General features: G+C 39.4%; 1 protein-coding gene across 4 annotated transcripts in view; it reads left to right on the top strand.

Annotated features, from left to right (window-relative positions):
* The first annotated feature begins 4,009 nt into the window (after positions 1–4,009).
* Gycbeta100B (guanylate cyclase soluble subunit beta-1-like) overlaps positions 4,010–20,901 on the top strand; it is a 50,653-nt gene continuing 33,761 nt past the window's right edge. For 3 of the 4 annotated variants that reach the window (XR_011713614.1, XR_011713615.1, XM_071668969.1), the window contains exons 1-2: positions 4,010–4,147; positions 15,415–15,488. Coding sequence is in view for 1 of the 4 variants with exons in the window: in XM_071668969.1 (XP_071525070.1) it covers positions 4,145–4,147; positions 15,415–15,488 (77 nt within the window). In the remaining 3 variants the exon portion in view is untranslated. The remainder of the gene's footprint in view (positions 4,148–15,414; positions 15,489–20,901) is intronic. The other variant, XM_071668970.1, reaches the window with a different exon arrangement.

The following is a 20,901-nucleotide window of genomic DNA, read 5'->3' on the forward strand; positions in this document are numbered from 1 at the left end:
AATACATATCTAGGGTTTAAATATCATTTGGTCGTAATTAAGGCCCTTAATTAAGCTGTTTTATAAAGTCAATCTAAAAATATCATCTGAGTATTTGCATGGTAGTTACTGCGTAATTAGAATGAACTTTGAGTATTGTGGTATATTTTCCCTGATTATTTCAAGTATAGAAGTGTTTCAATATCTCATTTTTCAATTTTCAAACAAAAAGTTTTTTGAGCCAAAAAATATCCTGAACTATTACCTGCAATTTTTGGTACTTTTTGCTAGAAAAATCGATTTCCTTTAAAATCTCATTATAAGAAGTATTTTTCATGCTGAATACAAATCTAGGGTTTGAAATATCATTTGGTTGTATTTAAGACCCTTAATTAAGCTGTTAAATAAAGTCAATCTAAAAATATCATCTGATTATTTGCATCGTAGTTACTGCGTAATTAGAATGAACTTTGAGTATTGTGATATATTTTCCCTGATTATTTAAAGTATAGAAGTGTTTCAATATCTCATTTTTCAATTTTAAACAAAAAGTTTTTTGAGCTAAAAAATATCCTGAACTATTACCTGCAATTTTTGGTACTCTTTGCTAGAAAAATCGATTTCCTTTAAAATCTCATTATAAGAAGTATTTTTCATGCTGAATACAAATCTGGGTTTGAAATATCATTTGGACGTATTTCAGACCCATAATTAAGCTGTTAAATAAAGTCAATCTAAAAATATCATCTGAGTATTTGCATGGTAGTTACTGCGTAATTAGAATGAACTTTGAGTATTGTGATATATTTTCCCTGATTATTTCAAGTATAGAAGTGTTTCAATATCTCATTTTTCAATTCTGAAACAAACAGTTTTTTGAGCTAAAAAATACCCTGAACTATTACCTGCAATTTTTGGTACTTTTTGTAGAAAATTAGATTTCCTTTAAAATCTCATTGTAAGAAATGCTTTTCATGCTGAATACATATCTAGGGTTTAAATATCATTTGGTTGTAATTAAGGCCCTTAATTAAGCTGTTTTATAAAGTCAATCTAAAAATATCATCTGAGTATTTGCATGGTATTTACTGCGTAATTAGAATGAACTTTGAGGATTGTGGTATATTTTCCCTGAAAATTTGAAGTATAGAAGTGTTTCAATATCTCATTTTTCAATTTTCAAACAAAAAGTTTTTTGAGCTAAAAAATACCCTGAACTATTACCTGCAATTTTTGGTACTTTTTGTAGAAAATTAGATTTCCTTTAAAATCTCATTGTAAGAAATGCTTTTCATGCTGAATACATATCTAGGGTTTAAATATCATTTGGTTGTAATTAAGGCCCTTAATTAAGCTGTTTTATAAAGTCAATCTAAAAATATCATCTGAGTATTTGCATGGTAGTTACTGCGTAATTAGAATGAACTTTGAGGATTGTGGTATATTTTCCCTGAAAATTTGAAGTATAGAAGTGTTTCAATATCTCATTTTTCAATTTTCAAACAAAAAGTTTTTTGAGCTAAAAAATACCCTGAACTATTACCTGCAATTTTTGGTACTTTTTGTAGAAAATTAGATTTCCTTTAAAATCTCATTGTAAGAAATGCTTTTCATGCTGAATACATATCTAGGGTTTAAATATCATTTGGTTGTAATTAAGGCCCTTAATTAAGCTGTTTTATAAAGTCAATCTAAAAATATCATCTGAGTATTTGCATGGTAGTTACTGCGTAATTAGAATGAACTTTGAGGATTGTGTATATTTTCCCTGAAAATTTGAAGTATAGAAGTGTTTCAATATCTCATTTTTCAATTTTCAAACAAAAAGTTTTTTGAGCTAAAAAATACCCTGAACTATTACCTGCAATTTTTGGTACTCTTTGTAGAAAAATCGATTTCCTTTAAAATCTCATTATAAGAAGTATTTTTCATGCTGAATACATATCTAGGGTTGAAATATCATTTGGTTGTATTTAAGACCCTTAATTAAGCTGTTAAATAAAGTCAATCTAAAAATATCATCTGATTATTTGCATGGTAGTTACTGCGTAATTAGAATGAACTTTGAGTATTGTGATATATTTTCCCTGAATATTTCAAGTATAGAAGTGTTTCAATATCTCATTTTTCATTTCTGAAACAAAAAGTTTTTTGAGCTAAAAAATACCCTGAACTATTACCTGCAATTTTTGGTACTTTTTGCAAAAAAATCGATTTCCCTTAGAATCTCAATATAAGAAGTATTTTTCATGCTGTATACAAATTTGGGTTTGAAATATCATTTGGACGTATTTCAGACCCTTAATTAAGCTTCCCACGTATTCACTGCGTGTCGTAGAAGGTGACTAAAAGGGAAGGGAGCGGGTGGCTGGAAATCCTCCCCTCTCATTTTTTTTTTTTTTAATTTTCCAAAAGAAGGAACAGAGAAGGGGGCTAGGTGAAGATATTCCCTCAAAGGCCCAGTCCTCTGTTCTTAACGCTACCTTGCTAACGCGGGAAATGGCGAATAGTATGAAAAAAATGTATATATATATATATATATATATATATATATATATATATATATATATATATATATATATATATATATGATGTTACTGCTCGATTGGCATTGCCTTTGGACGAGAGAAGTGTACAGTCTCGTCAACAAGCGCCTCACTCATTTCCCTGCTACTGACTGGAGCGCAGCCTTATAGCTGCAGGAAGAGCCTTTTAACGTAGACCTTGGGATGATGTAGTTAAAAAGACTCTATGAACATTTATTCACTTAAAGGAGACAATAGTTATGTACACGTATGGAAATGTAAACATTGTAAACACGGAGGAGACCTCCCTCTTCCTCCCCCTCCCTCTCCTCCCTCCCCTCCGGCTCCGCGGGGGTAGAGGGCGGGAGGGGGGAGGGGAGGGGAAGGGGAGGGGGGAAGGGGAGGGGGGATGGGGAGGGGAGGGGGAGGGGGAGGGGTGTAGAGGTAAAGGAGGGTGTAAATAGAATTCAGATGTAAATCAACATGGTTATTGATCCATGTGTTGGCAACGCTGCCAGCGAGAGGTGTCTCACGGAGTCAGAGACGTTGGCACTCCTGGTGTCGGGAGGCGAGTGGCACCACTGGTGTCAGGGGCCTGTTGTGGCACCACTGGTGTCAGGAGAAGTGTGTAGCACCACTGTTGTCTCATATATGTATATATATATATATATATATATATATATATATATATATATATATATATATATATATATATATATATATATATATATGTATATATATATATATATATATTGGGAGCGGGGGGCTGGAAATCCTCCCCTCTCGTTTTTTTTTTTTTAATTTTCCAAAAGAAGGAACAGAGAAGGGGGCCAGGTGAGGATATTCCCTCAAAGGCCCAGTCCTCTGTTCTTAACGCTACCTCGCCAACGCGGGAAATGGCGAATAGTATATATATATATATATATATATATATATATATATATATATATATATATATATATATATATATATATATATATATATATATATATATTCGACCACAAGAACAGTTTGAAATTCCGTAAGGGAAAGGGGGCCAGGGAACTTCAGCCATCTCCCACTAATGGCCGGACTGGGAAAGCCATCACTAGAGACATCTTTTGGTCAGGTCCATAACTCTACGGGCGGGGGGGGGGGGGGGGCAGCAGCGGCAGCTCCCTCCCCCCTCACCCCAGAGAGAGAGAGAGAGAGAGAGAGAGAGAGAGAGAGAGAGAGAGAGAGAGAGAGAGAGAGAGAGAGAGAGAGAGAGAGAGAAGAAACCTTAGGGATGCTGTGGCACCACTGCCAAACGAACGATCGATCTCACCTTCCCTCCTTCCCCTCTCATACTTTTGTCACATCTTGAATTACATAAATACCAGTTCAACTGCATTTCTCATATATTACATTGATGTCGTTAGTGTAATTAGATACGTGATTTAGTGATAATGGAGTGTTTTTTTTTTAAAGGGCTGTACATGACGGTAAGAGATGTTAGTGCAAGCGCCGGCAGCGTCGTGGTGGCAGTAGGGGGGACGGAGCTCGGCTGACGGCATCCTCCAATCAATTTCGTCTTGCATTTCTCCCCTGATAAAGCACATATTCCAGTGTTTGCCGAGACCCGGGGGAGACACCAAGTCTCCCACTTACCTCTGGCCATAATGGTGAGTACCAGCCTCGAGTTTATCCCCCGCAAAAACCATAAATAAAGAGAGGAGTGTGTACAGGGTAACTGGTGTTAACAAACGCAGCGGTAGAGAAGTTCGTCCAAGGGCGCCAACAGGTAACTCGGGATATAGTTTTATGAGGATGTTTCACTCCTCCCGCAGCCAGCTGGCGTTTCACGGGGGCCAGGGGAATGGAGAGATGAATAAAATGGACGAAATGCTCCACTCTAATTAGAGTTATTTCGTGTCAGTCGTTCGGGATTAGTGAATACATATGTATATAGCGAGAGATTGAAGAGCGCCAATGTATCGCTTACATGATAAATCATATATATATATATATATATATATATATATATATATATATATATATATATATATATATATATATATATATATATATATATATATATATATATATATATATATATATATATATATATATATATATATATATTCGTTGATTTAGCCATAGATGTAAAAGGGCTTTTCTCCCCTTAAGGTGCTGGTAGCTAATGGCAGATTATTAAGGAAAGCTCCCTTAAATCCCTTAGGTCAGTCCTAGCCTTTCATCCGACCCTTAAAAAGGTCACGTCTCTAGCTAGGGCGTCGTATGGACATGGTCGCATCGACGTGGTCTCTGTAGTTTGAGGGGGAGTGAGAGAACTACGTTGAGATCATACGCGTTAAGCCAATCGGATCTTTGTGGTCGCTGAATATTTTTCCGCAGACGCCCAAGCTCCAGCTGAAATTCATTCTTAGTGAAGTAAATTCCATTAATTAACGATGTTGTTTAACTCGATATTAAAGACTTTAATATTATTGATTCATTTATCAGACGTTTAGAAGAGATATCGTAGTAAATAGTAGGAAAAAAAATATGAAAGCGTTGAACGGTTCTTCTTTCGATTCCCAGGAGAACCTCCGCCTCTTGCGCCATCCCGCAACTTGGCCAGGAGCCAAAGGGCCTCATCGTAATGATAGCAGGGGACGCCCCTCCTCCTCCTCCTTCTCCTTCCCCCTAAGGCGCTATCTTTTTCCATCGCCGGCATATCTACATCCTCTCACACTCGAATCATCTTAAGGGGAAAATAAGAGAGAGAGAGACAGTCTCTCTCTCTCTCTCTCTCTCTCTCTCTCTCTCTCTCTCTCTCTCTCTCTCTCTCTCTCTCTCTCACGACCCGGGAATCCTTATATCTTCAACTAACGCCTTCGCTGCCGCCGGCACTATACACACAACCCCTTCCCCCTTCCTTCCCGTCGTGTGAGACGTATGCGGTCGAGTTCGACCCAAAGGTTTCGAACGAGATGAGGCGTACGTCTCGTTCTCTGGCGCCCCGCGCCCGCCCACCCGCTATTCCTCACTCCTCCTCCTTCCGTTCCTCCTTCTTCCTCCTCCTCCTCCTCCTCACTCCTCCTTCCGCTCCTCCTCCTCCACCTGCTCCTTCCGTTCCTCCTCACTCCTCACTCCTCCTCCTCCTTCCGTTCCTCCTCCTTCCTCCTCCTCACTCCACCTCACTCCTCCTTCCGCTCCTCCTCCTCCACCTGCTCCTTCCGTTCCTCCTCACTCCTCACTCCTCCTCCTCCTTCCGCTCCTCCTCCTTCCTCCTCACTCCTCCTCCCGCTCCTCCTTCCGCTCCTCCTCCTCACTCCTCCCCTTCGGTGTAGGAGATAAGTGGTCTAATAAATTGCCCTAGATACCTTTTTTTTTAACCCCAGCGACATTTATAGGTATCTAAAGTTTCCTGGTACCTGAGGATGTTGATGGTGTTCTAAATCTTTTATGCTGATGTGTCAATAGGAATGAAGAGGAGGTGAACAACACAGTGCAGACAGATAGATGTAAAAGAGATGAAAATCATGAAAAAAAAAAAGAACTGATGGAGAATAACAGAAATTGATAGATGGAAACATAGATGAACATCTACTGCTTATATTTGCAGCATGAATAAATCGAGAAATAGAATTCAGAAATAGAAATCTCCTGCTTATTACATACAGCATGAATTAATGCAGACACTTAGAAATAGATATATAGAAATGTAGAATACATCTATTGCTTATTCCATCCATTATGAATGAAACTAGACAGTTTGTCTACCTCCTTTTAGTATTCAGATAAAGTTAAAACCAAACAGTGGAAAAAAAAAAGAAACATTAGCAAATAAACTGGATAAACTGTGTGACATCATTCGAGATATATAAACAAATTTAAAGGAAAGAAACGACTCTTCGCCCCCTCCCGCCCAAAGACATTCGTAAACGTATTTCCTGCCACGATTAATGGTAAACTTTGGATATATTCGCATTTACGTGGAGGAGGAGGAGGAAGAAGAGGCAATTTGTCTTCACAAATGTCCATCTGTAGTGTGTGGTTGTGTGTCTTTTGGGTCCTGAGTGAGAATGATGAATATGTAACAGAAAAGCCGCTCCCACAAGACTTGGCGCCGCTTTCCCTGTAAAATACCTTTATATATATATATATATATATATATATATATATATATATTTATATATACATATATATGTGTGTGTGTGTGTGTATGGTGATATGTTCATGTGTGTATATATGTACGTGCATGGTCGTGTGTATACTGAGTGAATATATATATATATATATATATATATATATATATATATATATATATATATATATATATATATATATATATATATATATAAATGAATTTCGAAAACCCATAAGACACCGTTGGAATTTGCTGCACCCACACACAGAGGTGCGGGACCGCTAGACGTGATTATAATATATATGAGGAAACTTCTGCCCTCTTGGGATATATAGAGATATGGGATGATGGTCCCCTTTTCTTGCCCTACTTAAATCCCAGATGTCGCAAGTTTGAAAGTATAAGTGAAGTGTAGAAACTCTGTGAGGTCAAATGCTTCGCTGCGCCATAAAGTAATTTATCTTCTTGATGATTGCACAGATGATTGGATTTCTATACGATTTTCTTTCACTGGTTATATTCATCAAACGATGGTGTATGATTGGTATACTAGCATTACTGTTGTATGTAATGGTATTTTAGTATGATGACGATGATGAATGATTGGAATTTTGGCATGATGGTGATGATGAATAATTGGTATTTTGGCATGATGATGATGTTCTTTATATGTGTGTGAACAGATGTTTTCCCATCTTGGAGTGAATATAGATTTTTTTTAATGATTAGGTTTTTATGTGAATTATTAAGGCAAAGAATGAAATTGGAATTCACAAGTGGGGGTCACTCACTTGCCGTGGCTACGCCCTTGAGGGAGTTCCCTAAAAGGGAACGGTCGTTGGAGATATAGATAGATAGATGGATAGATGAGACTATAATGACCTAAATACATCCATTTATCATTCAGTTATTTATTACATAATTGATATTCTGGATCAAGCCAATGGGATGTATGTATATCTGTGTGTGTGTTCAAGTGAAAGTCCGGATCCAAAGATATACGAGTTTTGGAGGGAGGTTCAAGTAGTACAAATCTTTGACCTATGACCCCCTAGTGACAGAAGGGGAGATAGAGAGAGAGAGAGAGATGACCTTCTCCTTCCTTCTTCTACCACCGCCGCCACCCGATCTACCACAACCACCACCACAACCGACCTTCAGGGGCGACTGTGGGAGTAGACCCCCCCCCCCTTAACCTTGAGCCAGACACCATGGAGAATAAAAGAGTGAAGACGAGGTGGCGGGGGGTGAGGCTGGGGGGGGGGGGGGGGGTTGTTGAGGACACGTGACCCTCAGTGCTTCGAGTACCATGAGACGCCCTTGGGGTAAAGAGGTGGCGGTCTCTCTTCAGCGTCTCCGACAGGAAGTGGTGGCCTCAAACGTCTTTAGGTTTTTTCAGATGACGATGTGTTTCCTGTATTTAAAGACGTTCCAATAATTCTGAGGGATATATGTATATATATATATATATATATATATATATATATATATATATATATATATATATATATATATATATATATCTGTTCCTATGAGTCCAGGGGGAAAATGAAACACGATATATATATCTATATATGATTGCGCTGTCGAAGCTCGTCTATAACAGCCATTTAAAACTCCACAGGTGTAATAGCAGTTTAAGGACCACCTGTGAGATGGCATTGTCGAGGACGTATTTATAACGACCATTACAACGATGTCTTACGGTCGTAAGCCATTGAAACAGGAGGAGGGGGTGGTCCTTGGGAATGACTTGATATTAACGAAATGGACCTTGACTGATGGGAAGGGGGGTGGTCTCTGAATGACCGGGTCATTTGAGAAGACCAATCTCCAAAAGGGGGAAGACAGACCCCACCACCGAAGACCTTCCCCTCACAATAGATAATGGATATCACTCCTAATAGATAAAAAAAAAAAGGAACGCATCATTTTGGTCATCCACGACAGCGAGAGAGATAAGGAGTTTTGGAAAAGGCAAGAAAGAAGAGAAACAAAAAAAGAAATACCCACCCTCTCTCTCTCTCTCTCTCTCTCTCTCTCTCTCTCTCTCTCTCTCTCTCTCTCTCTCTCTCTCTCTCTCTCTCTCTCAAGGATGCTGCCGAGGGTCATCCATATTCCATGTTCTGTCAATCAGATCCCACCACCCTCACTCCATTTTCTTCTCCCTCATCGTCCTAAAGCCTCACCCTTTGTGCGCATATATATATATATATATATATATATATATATATATATATATATATATATATATATATATATATATATATATATATATATATATATATATATAGTGAATGTCTAGAAGATAGATAGATAGATCGATAGATAGATAGATAGATAAGAGAGAGGTATACTTAAAGCACTCACACGCACGCACACACACACACACACACACACACACATACACACACACACACACACACGCCCACACACACATACACACACACACACACACACACACACACACACACACACGCACACACACACACACGAAAAGTATTTGCCCTCCATAATTAAAAGAGAAAACAAAATAAAAAATCTTTCAGTGCTCTACAAAATTTTCTACTCGCCTCATAATCCAAAGTTAATTAACCTCAGCTTAATAAATGAAGGTAAAAATATTCCATGAAGTCTAAGCCTGGCAATTAAATAGTCAACTCTCTCGCTGTAGTTTTGAATAAGACTCGCGTATGATGAGCTGTTTCTTTTCCCTTGTTACAACAAGGTGGTTAGAGTGGAGAGGAGAGGTGGAGGAGGAGGATGAGGTGGAGACAGTGGAAAGGGTAGTTTGAAGTGGAAAGGAAGATTTGATGTGTGTTCAGGGAGTGCGCTGTGAGCATTTTGATGTATTTGGGGGCATTATCTTGAGGCATGTGTGTGGTTCGAGTCTTTTTTTAATATACATACATCCCTAGCAGACTTGTGGGGTTGTGTAGTGCATATGTATGTATCTGGTGGTGTACATGTATGTATTTGGGTGTTGTGTGGGATATATGTATGTATTTAGGGGTTATGTGGGATATATGTATGTATTCAGGCGTTGTGTGGGATGTATGTATGCATTCGTGTGTTGTGGGGCGTATATGTATGTATTCTGGGGTTGTGTGGTGTTGTGTGGGATATATGTATGTATTTGGGCGTTGTGTGGGATATATGTATGTATTCGGGTGTTGTGTTGTGTGTATGTATGTATTTGGGAATTGTGTAGGATACATGTATGTATTCAGGAATTGTGTGGGGTATATCTATTCGTATTGTATCTTATATATAGCGTATGAAAACATAACCCTCTACCTTAAAGAGAACCTAGAACATCATTCACGAACTCTCTCCTTTCTTCTCTCTCTTCCAAAACCCTCGCTGGAATTGAACACGACAGGAGCAGCCCTCAGAGCAACTCCACCAATCAGCAAGCAGGCAGACCAACCCTCCCTCCCTCTTTCCCTCCCTCTCTCTCTCCCTCCCTCTCTCTCTCCCTCCCTCCCTCTCTCCCTCCTTCCCTCCCTCTCACAGCCTCTATTCATCAGCCACTCCACTTGGATTCTGGTGTGTCCCTCACCCTGATGACATCACCAAATTCATCTTCTAGCTCACTGCACAACACCCCACACCACCCCATCCACCCCAACTTACCCTCCTTCCCCATCCCCCCAACTTACCCCCACATCCACACAACAACAACAACAACAACAACAACAACAACAACAACAACAACAGCCTCTTCCTCTTCCTCTTCCTTCCTCCTCCTCCTTCCCAACCATCACCACCTCACCCTTCAAACACCATTACAAGACACCCTCACCATCCCCAGGTTTCCATTCCATGTCTATCACACTTCCACTTTCTCCTCTCCTTCCTCCCAGCAATTGTGTGTGTGTGTGTGTGTGTGTGTGTTGATCTGCCGTGCATGGTAGACTGGTCAACTGCGATGCAATCACGACATTATTATCAAAGGAGGTGGCAAAGTTTAGGGGAAGTGTCGTCACGTATAATAGAAATTGAAGCAAGAAGGCACAAGCGTCACACACACACACACACACACACACACACACACACACACATACACACACACACACACACACACACACACACACACACATATATATATATATATATATATATATATATATATATATATATATATATATATATATATATATATATATATATATATATATATATATATATATATACATATGAATATTATTTGAAAGCCTTTGACACTAGCTCTTGCGCTTCGCTACTTCTTCTGTCCCATGACCTACCATCATACCCGGATGCTGATTTGTCTCGCTTCTCTCAGCATCGTGGGCGGGGGTGTGGGTGGGCCCGATCGGTGGGTGGGTAGGGGCCGGTCGGTTCGAAAATTGGGTGGTGGTTAGCCGTCTGTCTATATCACTCCTTTGAAAGCTGGTTGAGAACTTAATAGTTTCGTTTTTCTTTATCTTTTTTTTTTCTAGAGCGTTTTGGGTCTGGGGCTGACAACCGTCACCTCATTTTCTATTTTCTGAAGAATAGAATTCCAGGTTATGGAGGGATAACTCTATTATTCTGATCCTGATTTATCATCTGGGTTTCTTTCCTTCTTTTCATGGGGCTTATCTGATGATATGTTGTTGAGTAGGGTCTGGGAGACGATAGAATATATATATATATATATATATATATATATATATATATATATATATATATATATATATATATATATATATATATATATATATATATATATACACGTCATGAAAAATGTTTAATCGTGTGTCGGTTACTTCTTCAAACGGTCCTTTTTCAGTAGTGTGAGATAGTCTATTGTTCTTATTTCTCTATGGAAATAGTTTCTGTACATTTATTTTTCCCGGATTTGGAGTTGTCTACATATGGTCACACACAGTCAATGTATTACGAAAGAACTTACTGTACCGAGAATACATGAAGGAACTGAAGATGTTTGTGTATCTCTAATGTGTTTAATTGAACTAACTGTGTATACTTCGTCTGTTGTTGAATGAGTCTATTGTTTTGTACATTTATAACAAGGGCAGGTAGTCTGCTCCACTTTCTATTTACCCTGTAGAGCAATATCACCTTTAAATGGTTTTGATTCGAAGCTTCGGGTCGTTGTGTCTTGTCTCTTTTATTATTCATTTCGAAGCGTCATCTCACTGTTTGTTTTCTCTTGTTTCGAAGCTTCATCTCACTGTCTCATATTCTTTAGTTTTGAAGCTGTAGCTCACTGTTTCTTGTCTTTATTTCGAAGCTTTAACTCACTCTGTCTTGTCTTTAAGTTTGGAAGCTTTAGCTCACTGTGTCATTTTTTTATATTGAAGCTTTAGCTCCTGTGTCATGTCTTTTTTCTATCTCGAAGCTTTAGCTCACTGTTTCTTATCTTTGGTTTCGAAGCTCAGCTCTCTGTTTCTGTTCCTTGTTTCGAAGCTTCGGCCCACTGTTCCTTGTCGCTTACTTTAGGAGTTTCGAGTCACTTCGTGATTCATGGCCAGACTCGTCTGTCACAGCGCTCGCCGTTGTATGTAATCTCACCACACGTCAAAATATATAAGTAACACGGGATCTAATCTAACTTTACACTGAAGCTTGAAGGGCGAGTGGTGAGGCCAAATGCATTTAGGCAGCTTCCCAGATGCATTCGAACAGCTTTGTTGTCCAATCGGTCGTGTTTTTACGACAGCTATTCTCAAGATATCTGCATAGGTTCCAGGGAATATGTGTGTATGTGTGTGTCTGGATGTGAGTGTTAGTTGGATCTTACTTTAAAGAACAGTTCTCGTGTGTGTGTGTGTGTGTGTGTGTGTATGTGTGTGTGTGTGTGTGTGTGTGTGTGTGGGTGTGTGTGTGGGTGGGTGTGTGGGTGTGTGTGAACTTACAAGTGCTTTGTATGCAAATGGCTCTCCTCCCCTCCCCTCCCTCACACACTCGTAACCTTGATCTTCCAAGTAACACGAAATGCCTTTAAAGAATACGAAACACCCAGATATTTCCGAGCATTAACAGTGGGAGCATTGCTTGGCTGCTAAGATTTTTAACTATAAATGACATTTCCTTTCTTTTTTTTGGCAAGGGCCAAAGGTTAATGTGAGAGGGGGTAATGCCATTTTTCAAGTACCAAGGCCTTTTATGACACGAAACCCCCAGTCCTTCTGTCGTTCCAAGGGTTATATACGTGTGTGTGTGTGTGTGGTAAATGGCCCCATTTACGTCTTGTTCTTGTGTGCATTGGCTCGTAAATGGTAGATTATCCTTAGCAATGGCGTATGAATATTACAATCAGATTTCTCTTTCCATTATCTTTCTTTTTCCCTGTCTTTTCCCGTTTCTTATTTGACAAGAATGGTGTGGGTTGGGAATTATTTCTGGGTTATGTGATTTTCGTCTCTCTCTCTCTCTTTCTCTCTTCTCTCTCTCTCTCTCTCTCTCTCTCTCTCTCTCTCTCTCTCTCTCTCTCTCTCTCTCTCTCTCTCTCTCCTTCCCTTATCCCCCTTCGTTCCTCTTCATTCTTCCTTCGTGTTTCTACCTTTTCACCCATGTCTTCTTTCTTCTTCATTCTTTTTTTTCTTTCACATCACATCACACACACACACACACACTTTTACTCCTTTGCACCAGTTTTTGGTCCTTGCTTCACTCCACCATTTGCCTCACCTTTCACCCTTGCTTCACTCGCTTCACTGGTGTACACACGTTTGACTCATCTCTTGCTTCAGAAACAACCCCATCTTCGAACCTCCGACTCCCGACGTCCTCAACATCCAGCTCACGTCTAGGAAATAACGTGTCAAAGAACCAGGCACCAAAACATTCTGCGCCGGCGTTACTTTTCCCAGGCCTGGCGACGATGCTGGGTTGAATTTTTCCTCCTGTGTGATCTGATTTGGATCATTGTGAAGGGGGAGCGAACGATAAGAGGAAGGGAGGGGTAATAAGACCACGAGAATCACTGGGTAAAGTGATTTTGGAACAATATATCATGAGAGAGAGAGAAGCTTGGGTGTTTGTCTGTCTCTGAATCCATTCATCGTACACACACACACACACACACGCACACGCACACAAACACACTGTCAACTGTATTCCATGACTACAGGGAGTCTATCTATCCGAGGAGGACTGTACCCAAGGGGTAATAACTTGGTACAGTAACCCTTATTTTTTCTTTTTGTATTTCTCTTGGGCGTCTATCTACTCGTGAACTGTACCTAAGGGTTAATAACTCAGTACAGCAACCCCCTTTTTTTTTTTGTATTTCCCTTTCGCTTATTTCCTAACCAGGAATGAATGTTCGTGAATGCAAGCCAGAGGATGTGATGTTTCGTGCAAGTAACCTAACCTAACCAGGAATGAATGTTTGTGAATGCAGGCCAGAGGATGTGATGTTTCGTGCAAGTAACCTAACCTAACTACGAATGAATGTTTGTGAGTGCAGGCCAGAGGATGTGATGTTTCGTGCAAGTAACCTAACCTAACTACGAATGAATGTTTGTGAGTGCAGGCCAGAGGATGTGATGTTTCGTGCAAGTAAACATACAACAACATTTGGCATCCAGCACACATTGACCTTAAAGTTTCTGCAAATGTCAGGAGTTCTGGGGAAATATTTTCAGCGTATTCCAACAACTCAGGAAATTCTTAATTTATCGTCAAATTAAAAAGAGTTAGAGTAAAAAAATATATCATGAAATTCTTAATTCATCGTCAAATTGAATACTAAAAATCCGGAAATTCTTAATTATCGTCAAATTAAAAAGAGTGAGAAAGAAAAAATATATCATGAAATTCTTAATTCATCGTCAAATTGAATATTAAAAAATCAGGAAATTCTTAATTCATCGTCAAATTAAAAAGAGTGAGAGTAAAAAATATCATGAAATTCTTAATTCATCGTCAAATTGAATGTTAAAAAATCAGGAAATTATTAATTTATCGTCAAATAAAAAAAAAAATCAGAACATTTTTGATTTATCAAGTCTTTTCTTAAATCAGCAAATTCTTAATTTATCGTCAAATCAAAAAGAATTTGGAAATTTTAAATTCATCTTCAAATTGAAAAAAATATTTCCTTGATATACGTATATGTTTTTTTTTTTTTGATAAATGAATTTAGCAACAATGTACCCTTCAATTTTTAGAAACATGAGCCATAAAAGATATGAAGCTGTTTCGATTCGGGTTCTCTCACCTATTCAGTTATTCTCCAAACTCTGTGACAGATAAAAATCCATCTTAATCCATCCATAATAAAGAGACACTTTTCTCCTTTCTCCTTCAGGAATAATGTCTTTGTCTATCATGATATTCTTCGTGTCCTTGAGTGAGATTCAAAATTATTTGGATATGGATGTCTATAGAGAGGTGATTCAAGTGAAGATTCGGTCTTTGCTTCATGATTCATTCGCTTCGTGACAGGCTACCTTGATTCATAGTAAATATTCATAGTTATAGGATATATATATATATATATATATATATATATATATATATATATATATATATATATATATATATATATATATATATGGTCTCTCTCTCTCTCTCTCTCTCTCTCTCTCTCTCTCTCTCTCTCTCTCTATGTATATATATTTACATATATATATATATATATATATATATATATATATATATATATATATATATATATATATACATTTACATGTAAATTACTCTCCAATTGATAGATTTCGTCATCTCTCTCTCCATATCTCTTGCAGGTCCTTGTAAGTAGGTAACTACCCTCCTCCCTTTTTTTTTTTACGTATTAATTGGCATATCTCATCCTTGCAGTATGGCTTCGTTAACTACGCCATTGAGCAGTTGGTGGTGAGGAACTTCGGGGATGAGACTTGGGAGGACATTAAGTAAGTACACCCTCTACTCTCTCTCTCCTCCTCCTCTCTGCATGTACGTCTGTGTACTTACAACACACTGATCAGCAATGCTTCTCAACAGACTCTCTTTCATACTTGACACACCTGCCAACACACTTTGTGCACCTGCCTTACATCAACGAATAGACTCTCTTTCATACTTGACACACCTGCCAACACACTCTTGTGTACTTGCCTTACATCAACGAACAGACTAACAGACTCTCTTTCATACTTGACACTCCTGCCAACACACTCTTGTGCACTTGCCTTACATCAACGGACCTTCGTAAACAAACTCTTCACTGATCTTACACCAGCAATCCCTCACAAACGCACTCTATACGTTTACCTCACACCAACAGCCCCCCCCTCCCCCCATTGACACACACACACTCTCTACACTTGCCTTACACGAAGACACGTTGATGAACACACTCTTCACCAACCAAACTGGACTCGTGTGTGTGTGTGTGTGTGTGTGTGTGTGTGTGTGTGTGTGTGTGTGTGTGTGTGTGTGAAGTCGTATACCACTGTCTTGCCCCCACCTGAACAAACAAGTACTTACTAGTTTTTTTCGTACATTGTCCATTAGCCAAAACGTCTCACCACCTGCCCCTCCTTGGGTCCATTAGTTCTAGTAAGTATCCACAAGAAATGGGATGTGGTTTTAGTCACTAAGACTCCAATAAAGTCTCTCTAAGTCTCCAATAAAGTCTCACTTAGTCTCCAATAAAGGTCTTACTTATATTGCCACAGTAAGAGATATTGAAGTACGCTTGCGATTGATCAAAATGTATTAGGTATCATGTCTGCTGTTATCTGTCCTTTCCATGTAGCCTCATGTCCTGTCCTTCGGCAGATAACTTCGTCATGGACCATCATGTCTCCAGTTATCTGTCCTTTCCATGTAGGCTCATGTCCTTTCCTTCGGCAGATAACCTCGTCATGGACCATCAGGTCTCTTGTTATCTGTCCTTATCATGTACTCCCACGCCCCTTCCATCGGCAGATAACCTCGTCATGGGCCATCAGGTCTCCTGTTATCTGTCATTTCCATGTCATCCTATGAGTAATTCCATTACCAGGAGCGTTTCTGATTTAACATATGGAAGTGAACTGAAGGAATGATGAGGGAGAACGAATGGTTTTTCGAAATCTTGTACATATTATTTCCGTGTTCTGCTACAACATCTTGATTTAAATCCGGGTTTTATATCGTAAATACTTTTCGGCCAAAGTGCAAGTGCATTTGTGTTCCCTCACACCTCATCCTCTTTTGCCCGCCTCTCTCTCTCTCTCTCTCTCTCTCTCTCTCTCTCTCTCTCTCTCTCTCTCTCTCTCTCTCTCTCTCTCTCTCTCTCTCTCTCTCTCTCTCTCTCTCTCTTTCGTCGTGAGCTATGAGGCCACACCATCAGGAGATGGGCCACCTCCATTTACCCCAGAGAAGCATATACCCCAGAGAGGAGTATACACCAGAGAAAGGTTATACCCCAGAGAAGGGTCAAGCAGAGAAATGTAGAACATTCACCTTCTTTCGTCCTGTATTTTTTGTTTTTCTTTACAGAAATGTTATTATTTGCCTTACTAGACCGAAACGTACTGCTTTGATGTGAATCCTTACGTGTATCGAACACTGTTGGTTAGTGACATGACGTAGAAAGGGATTTAGGAAGTGTGTGTGTGTGTGTGTGTGTGTGTGTGTGTGTGTGTGTGGGTCGAGACCCCACGTCAGATGTGCCTGGGAGGAGGATCGACTCTGGCCAAACGAAGAGGGAGATCCTCCTTCGTGTTGTTGTTGTAGTTGTAGTGTTAGTAGTGGGAGGTAGTGGTAGTGGTGGTGTCTGGAGGAGGCCTCCTCCTCCATCTCCTTCCTCATCCCTCCTCCTCCTCCTCCCTCCTCCTCCTTCCTCATCCCTCCTCCTCCTCCTCCCTCCTCCTCCTTCCTCATCCCTCCTCCTCCTCCTCCCTCCTCTTCCCTCCTCTTCCCTCCTCCCTTAGGAAGGTAAACAAGCGTAGCGCCTCGCCATAGGTAAAGAAAATCAACGGCAGATGAGGTCTTAGATCATCCTTCTGTGCCTCACCTAGTTCGTGAATCTACCCGAGGGAGAGAGAGAGAGAGAGAGAGAGAGAGAGAGAGAGAGAGAGAGAGAGAGAGAGAGAGAGAGAGAGAGAGAGAGAGAGAGAGAGAGAGAGAGAGAGAGAGAGAGAGTGTAGTAACTTTTTTAACTCGCTCGCTCGTCCCATTATCTGAAATCCTTCTCGTAATGGTAGTCAGTTATTGGATTACATCTCCAAGAATTTCCTTAATCAAGGGAATTTGAGTTATATTTATGCGGTGTGCCGCCCCACACACTGAGTGCTTTTACGTAATCCTACATTATTTATGATATTGATATGGGCTTAGGATAATGCTATGTAGAAGTATCATATATATATATATATATATATACATATATATATATATATATATATATATATATATATATATATATATATATATATATATATATATATATATATATATATATATATAGAGAGAGAGAGAGAGAGAGAGAGAGAGAGAGAGAGAAGCCACCCCCTTTCATCCCTCAGTTCTAATCTGGGACACTTGTGGAATAATTCATGAGATATCTCTTATCCTCCCTAGCCTGATTAGATAAGCCTTTTGCATGACGCATGGAAGAGCGCGGGGGGGGGAGGTTGCTGATTGGTCCAATTCTGGCCAATCACCGTCCTTAATGCACGCACGTCTTGGGAACTTTCTTAACGTGACGCATGGAAAGGTGTTGCTGATTGGCTCAATTCTAACCAATTACCACCATCAGTGAAAGCCTTTGAGTCTTGGCCTGGCGTGCGAGAGAATGGATTTATATAGTTTTTTTCTGAACTTTCGCTGAAAATTATGAATTATTCGACCTGTACGTGAATTATCCATGAGGATAATTTCATTTCATACATTATTCTAAGCCTTTGGTAAATGCTTTATCGAGAATCGGTCGTTTGATAGAATAATATGGACCTCTGTGATATAGGGGTGTGTGTTCTTGACCGTGATGCATCCACGGCCCGCCCAGGCTCGAGCCCACTCTGGTTCGGAAACTGGTCGCGGCACTCGGTCCACAGTCAACCCAGCTGTTCATCGTTCCCTTAGGGGCTGGTCGATACATTGGGTACCTGGCTCAGGCTGATATATATATATATATATATATATATATATATATATATATATATATATATATATATATATAGATAGATAGATAGATAGATAGACAGATAGATAGATAGATGAATAGCGTGCTGATTTTGATGAAAGCAGAAACAAATCAAAATGAAGTCGATTTGTTAATTTTTGATCCAGCGGCCCAAATATATATATATATATATATATATATATATATATATATATATATATATATATATATATATATATATATATATATTGTTGACTGGTTGGTAAGGTTATTTAATGTATGTATGACTCATGGTGAGGTGCCTGAGGATTGGCGGAATGCGTGCATAGTGCCATTGTACAAAGGCAAAGGGGATAAGAGTGAGTGCTCAAATTACAGAGGTATAAGTTTGTTGAGTATTCCTGGTAAATTATATGGGAGGGTATTGATTGAGAGGGTGAAGGCATGTACAGAGCATCAGATTGGGGAAGAGCAGTGCGGTTTCAGAAGTGGTAGAGGATGTGTGGATCAGGTGTTTGCTTTGAAGAATGTATGTGAGAAATACTTAGAAAAGCAAATGGATTTGTATGTAGCATTTATGGATCTGGAGAAGGCATATGATAGAGTTGATAGAGATGCTCTGTGGAAGGTATTAAGAATATATGGTGTGGGAGGCAAGTTGTTAGAAGCAGTGAAAAGTTTTTATCGAGGATGTAAGGCATGTGTACGTGTAGGAAGAGAGGAAAGTGATTGGTTCTCAGTGAATGTAGGTTTGCGGCAGGGGTGTGTGATGTCTCCATGGTTGTTTAATTTGTTTATGGATGGGGTTGTAAGGGAGGTAAATGCAAGAGTCCTGGAAAGAGGGGCAAGTATGAAGTCTGTTGGGGATGAGAGAGCTTGGGAAGTGAGTCAGTTGTTGTTCGCTGATGATACAGCGCTGGTGGCTGATTCATGTGAGAAACTGCAGAAGCTGGTGACTGAGTTTGGTAAAGTGTGTGGAAGAAGAAAGTTGAGAGTAAATGTGAATAAGAGCAAGGTTATTAGGTACAGTAGGGGTGAGGGTCAAGTCAATTGGGAGGTGAGTTTGAATGGAGAAAAACTGGAGGAAGTGAAGTGTTTTAGATATCTGGGAGTGGATCTGTCAGCGGATGGAACCATGGAAGCGGAAGTGGATCATAGGGTGGGGGAGGGGGCGAAAATTTTGGGAGCCTTGAAAAATGTGTGGAAGTCGAGAACACTATCTCGGAAAGCAAAAATGGGTATGTTTGAGGGAATAGTGGTTCCAACAATGTTGTATGGTTGCGAGGCGTGGGCTATGGATAGAGATGTGCGCAGGAGGATGGATGTGCTGGAAATGAGATGTTTGAGGACAATGTGTGGTGTGAGGTGGTTTGATCGAGTAAGTAACGTAAGGGTAAGAGAGATGTGTGGAAATAAAAAGAGCGTGGTTGAGAGAGCAGAAGAGGGTGTTTTGAAATGGTTTGGGCACATGGAGAGAATGAGTGAGGAGAGATTGACCAAGAGGATATATGTGTCGGAGGTGGAGGGAACAAGGAGAAGAGGGAGACCAAATTGGAGGTGGAAAGATGGAGTGAAAAAGATTTTGTGTGATCGGGGCCTGAACATGCAGGAGGGTGAAAGGAGGGCAAGAAATAGAGTGAATTGGAGTCATGTGGTATACAGGGGTTGACGTGCTGTCAGTGGATTGAAGCAAGGCATGTGAAGCGTCTGGGGTAAACCATGGAAAGCTGTGTAGGTATGTATATTTGCGTGTGTGGACGTGTGTATGTACATGTGTATGGGGGGGGGGGGGGCCATTTCTTTCGTCTGTTTCCTTGCGCTACCTCGCAAACGCGGGAGACGGCGACAAAGTATAAAAAAAAAAAAAAAAAAAAAAAAAAAAAAAAAAAAAATATATATATATATATATATATATATATATATATATATATATATATATATATATATATATATATATATATATATATATATACTTTTTAAGAGTAAAACAAATCATGACCAACAAAGGTGATGAAAGTGGACATAAATAATGCAGTGAAGCCTCATAAGGTAAATTCACGAAGCTAATTATATTTGCCCCTCCGTTAGATTTTGCAAAAGGAATTTTTCTTATTCTTCGTCCCTTTCCATCCAGGTGGGGTAAAAAAAAAAAAATTACTTTAGCTGTAAAGGAAAATTTTTAAGTTGAATCAATTTGGATCATGATTCTA

This window comes from Panulirus ornatus, chromosome 13 (genome assembly GCF_036320965.1).
Source record: "Panulirus ornatus isolate Po-2019 chromosome 13, ASM3632096v1, whole genome shotgun sequence".
NCBI lineage: Eukaryota > Metazoa > Arthropoda > Malacostraca > Decapoda > Palinuridae > Panulirus > Panulirus ornatus.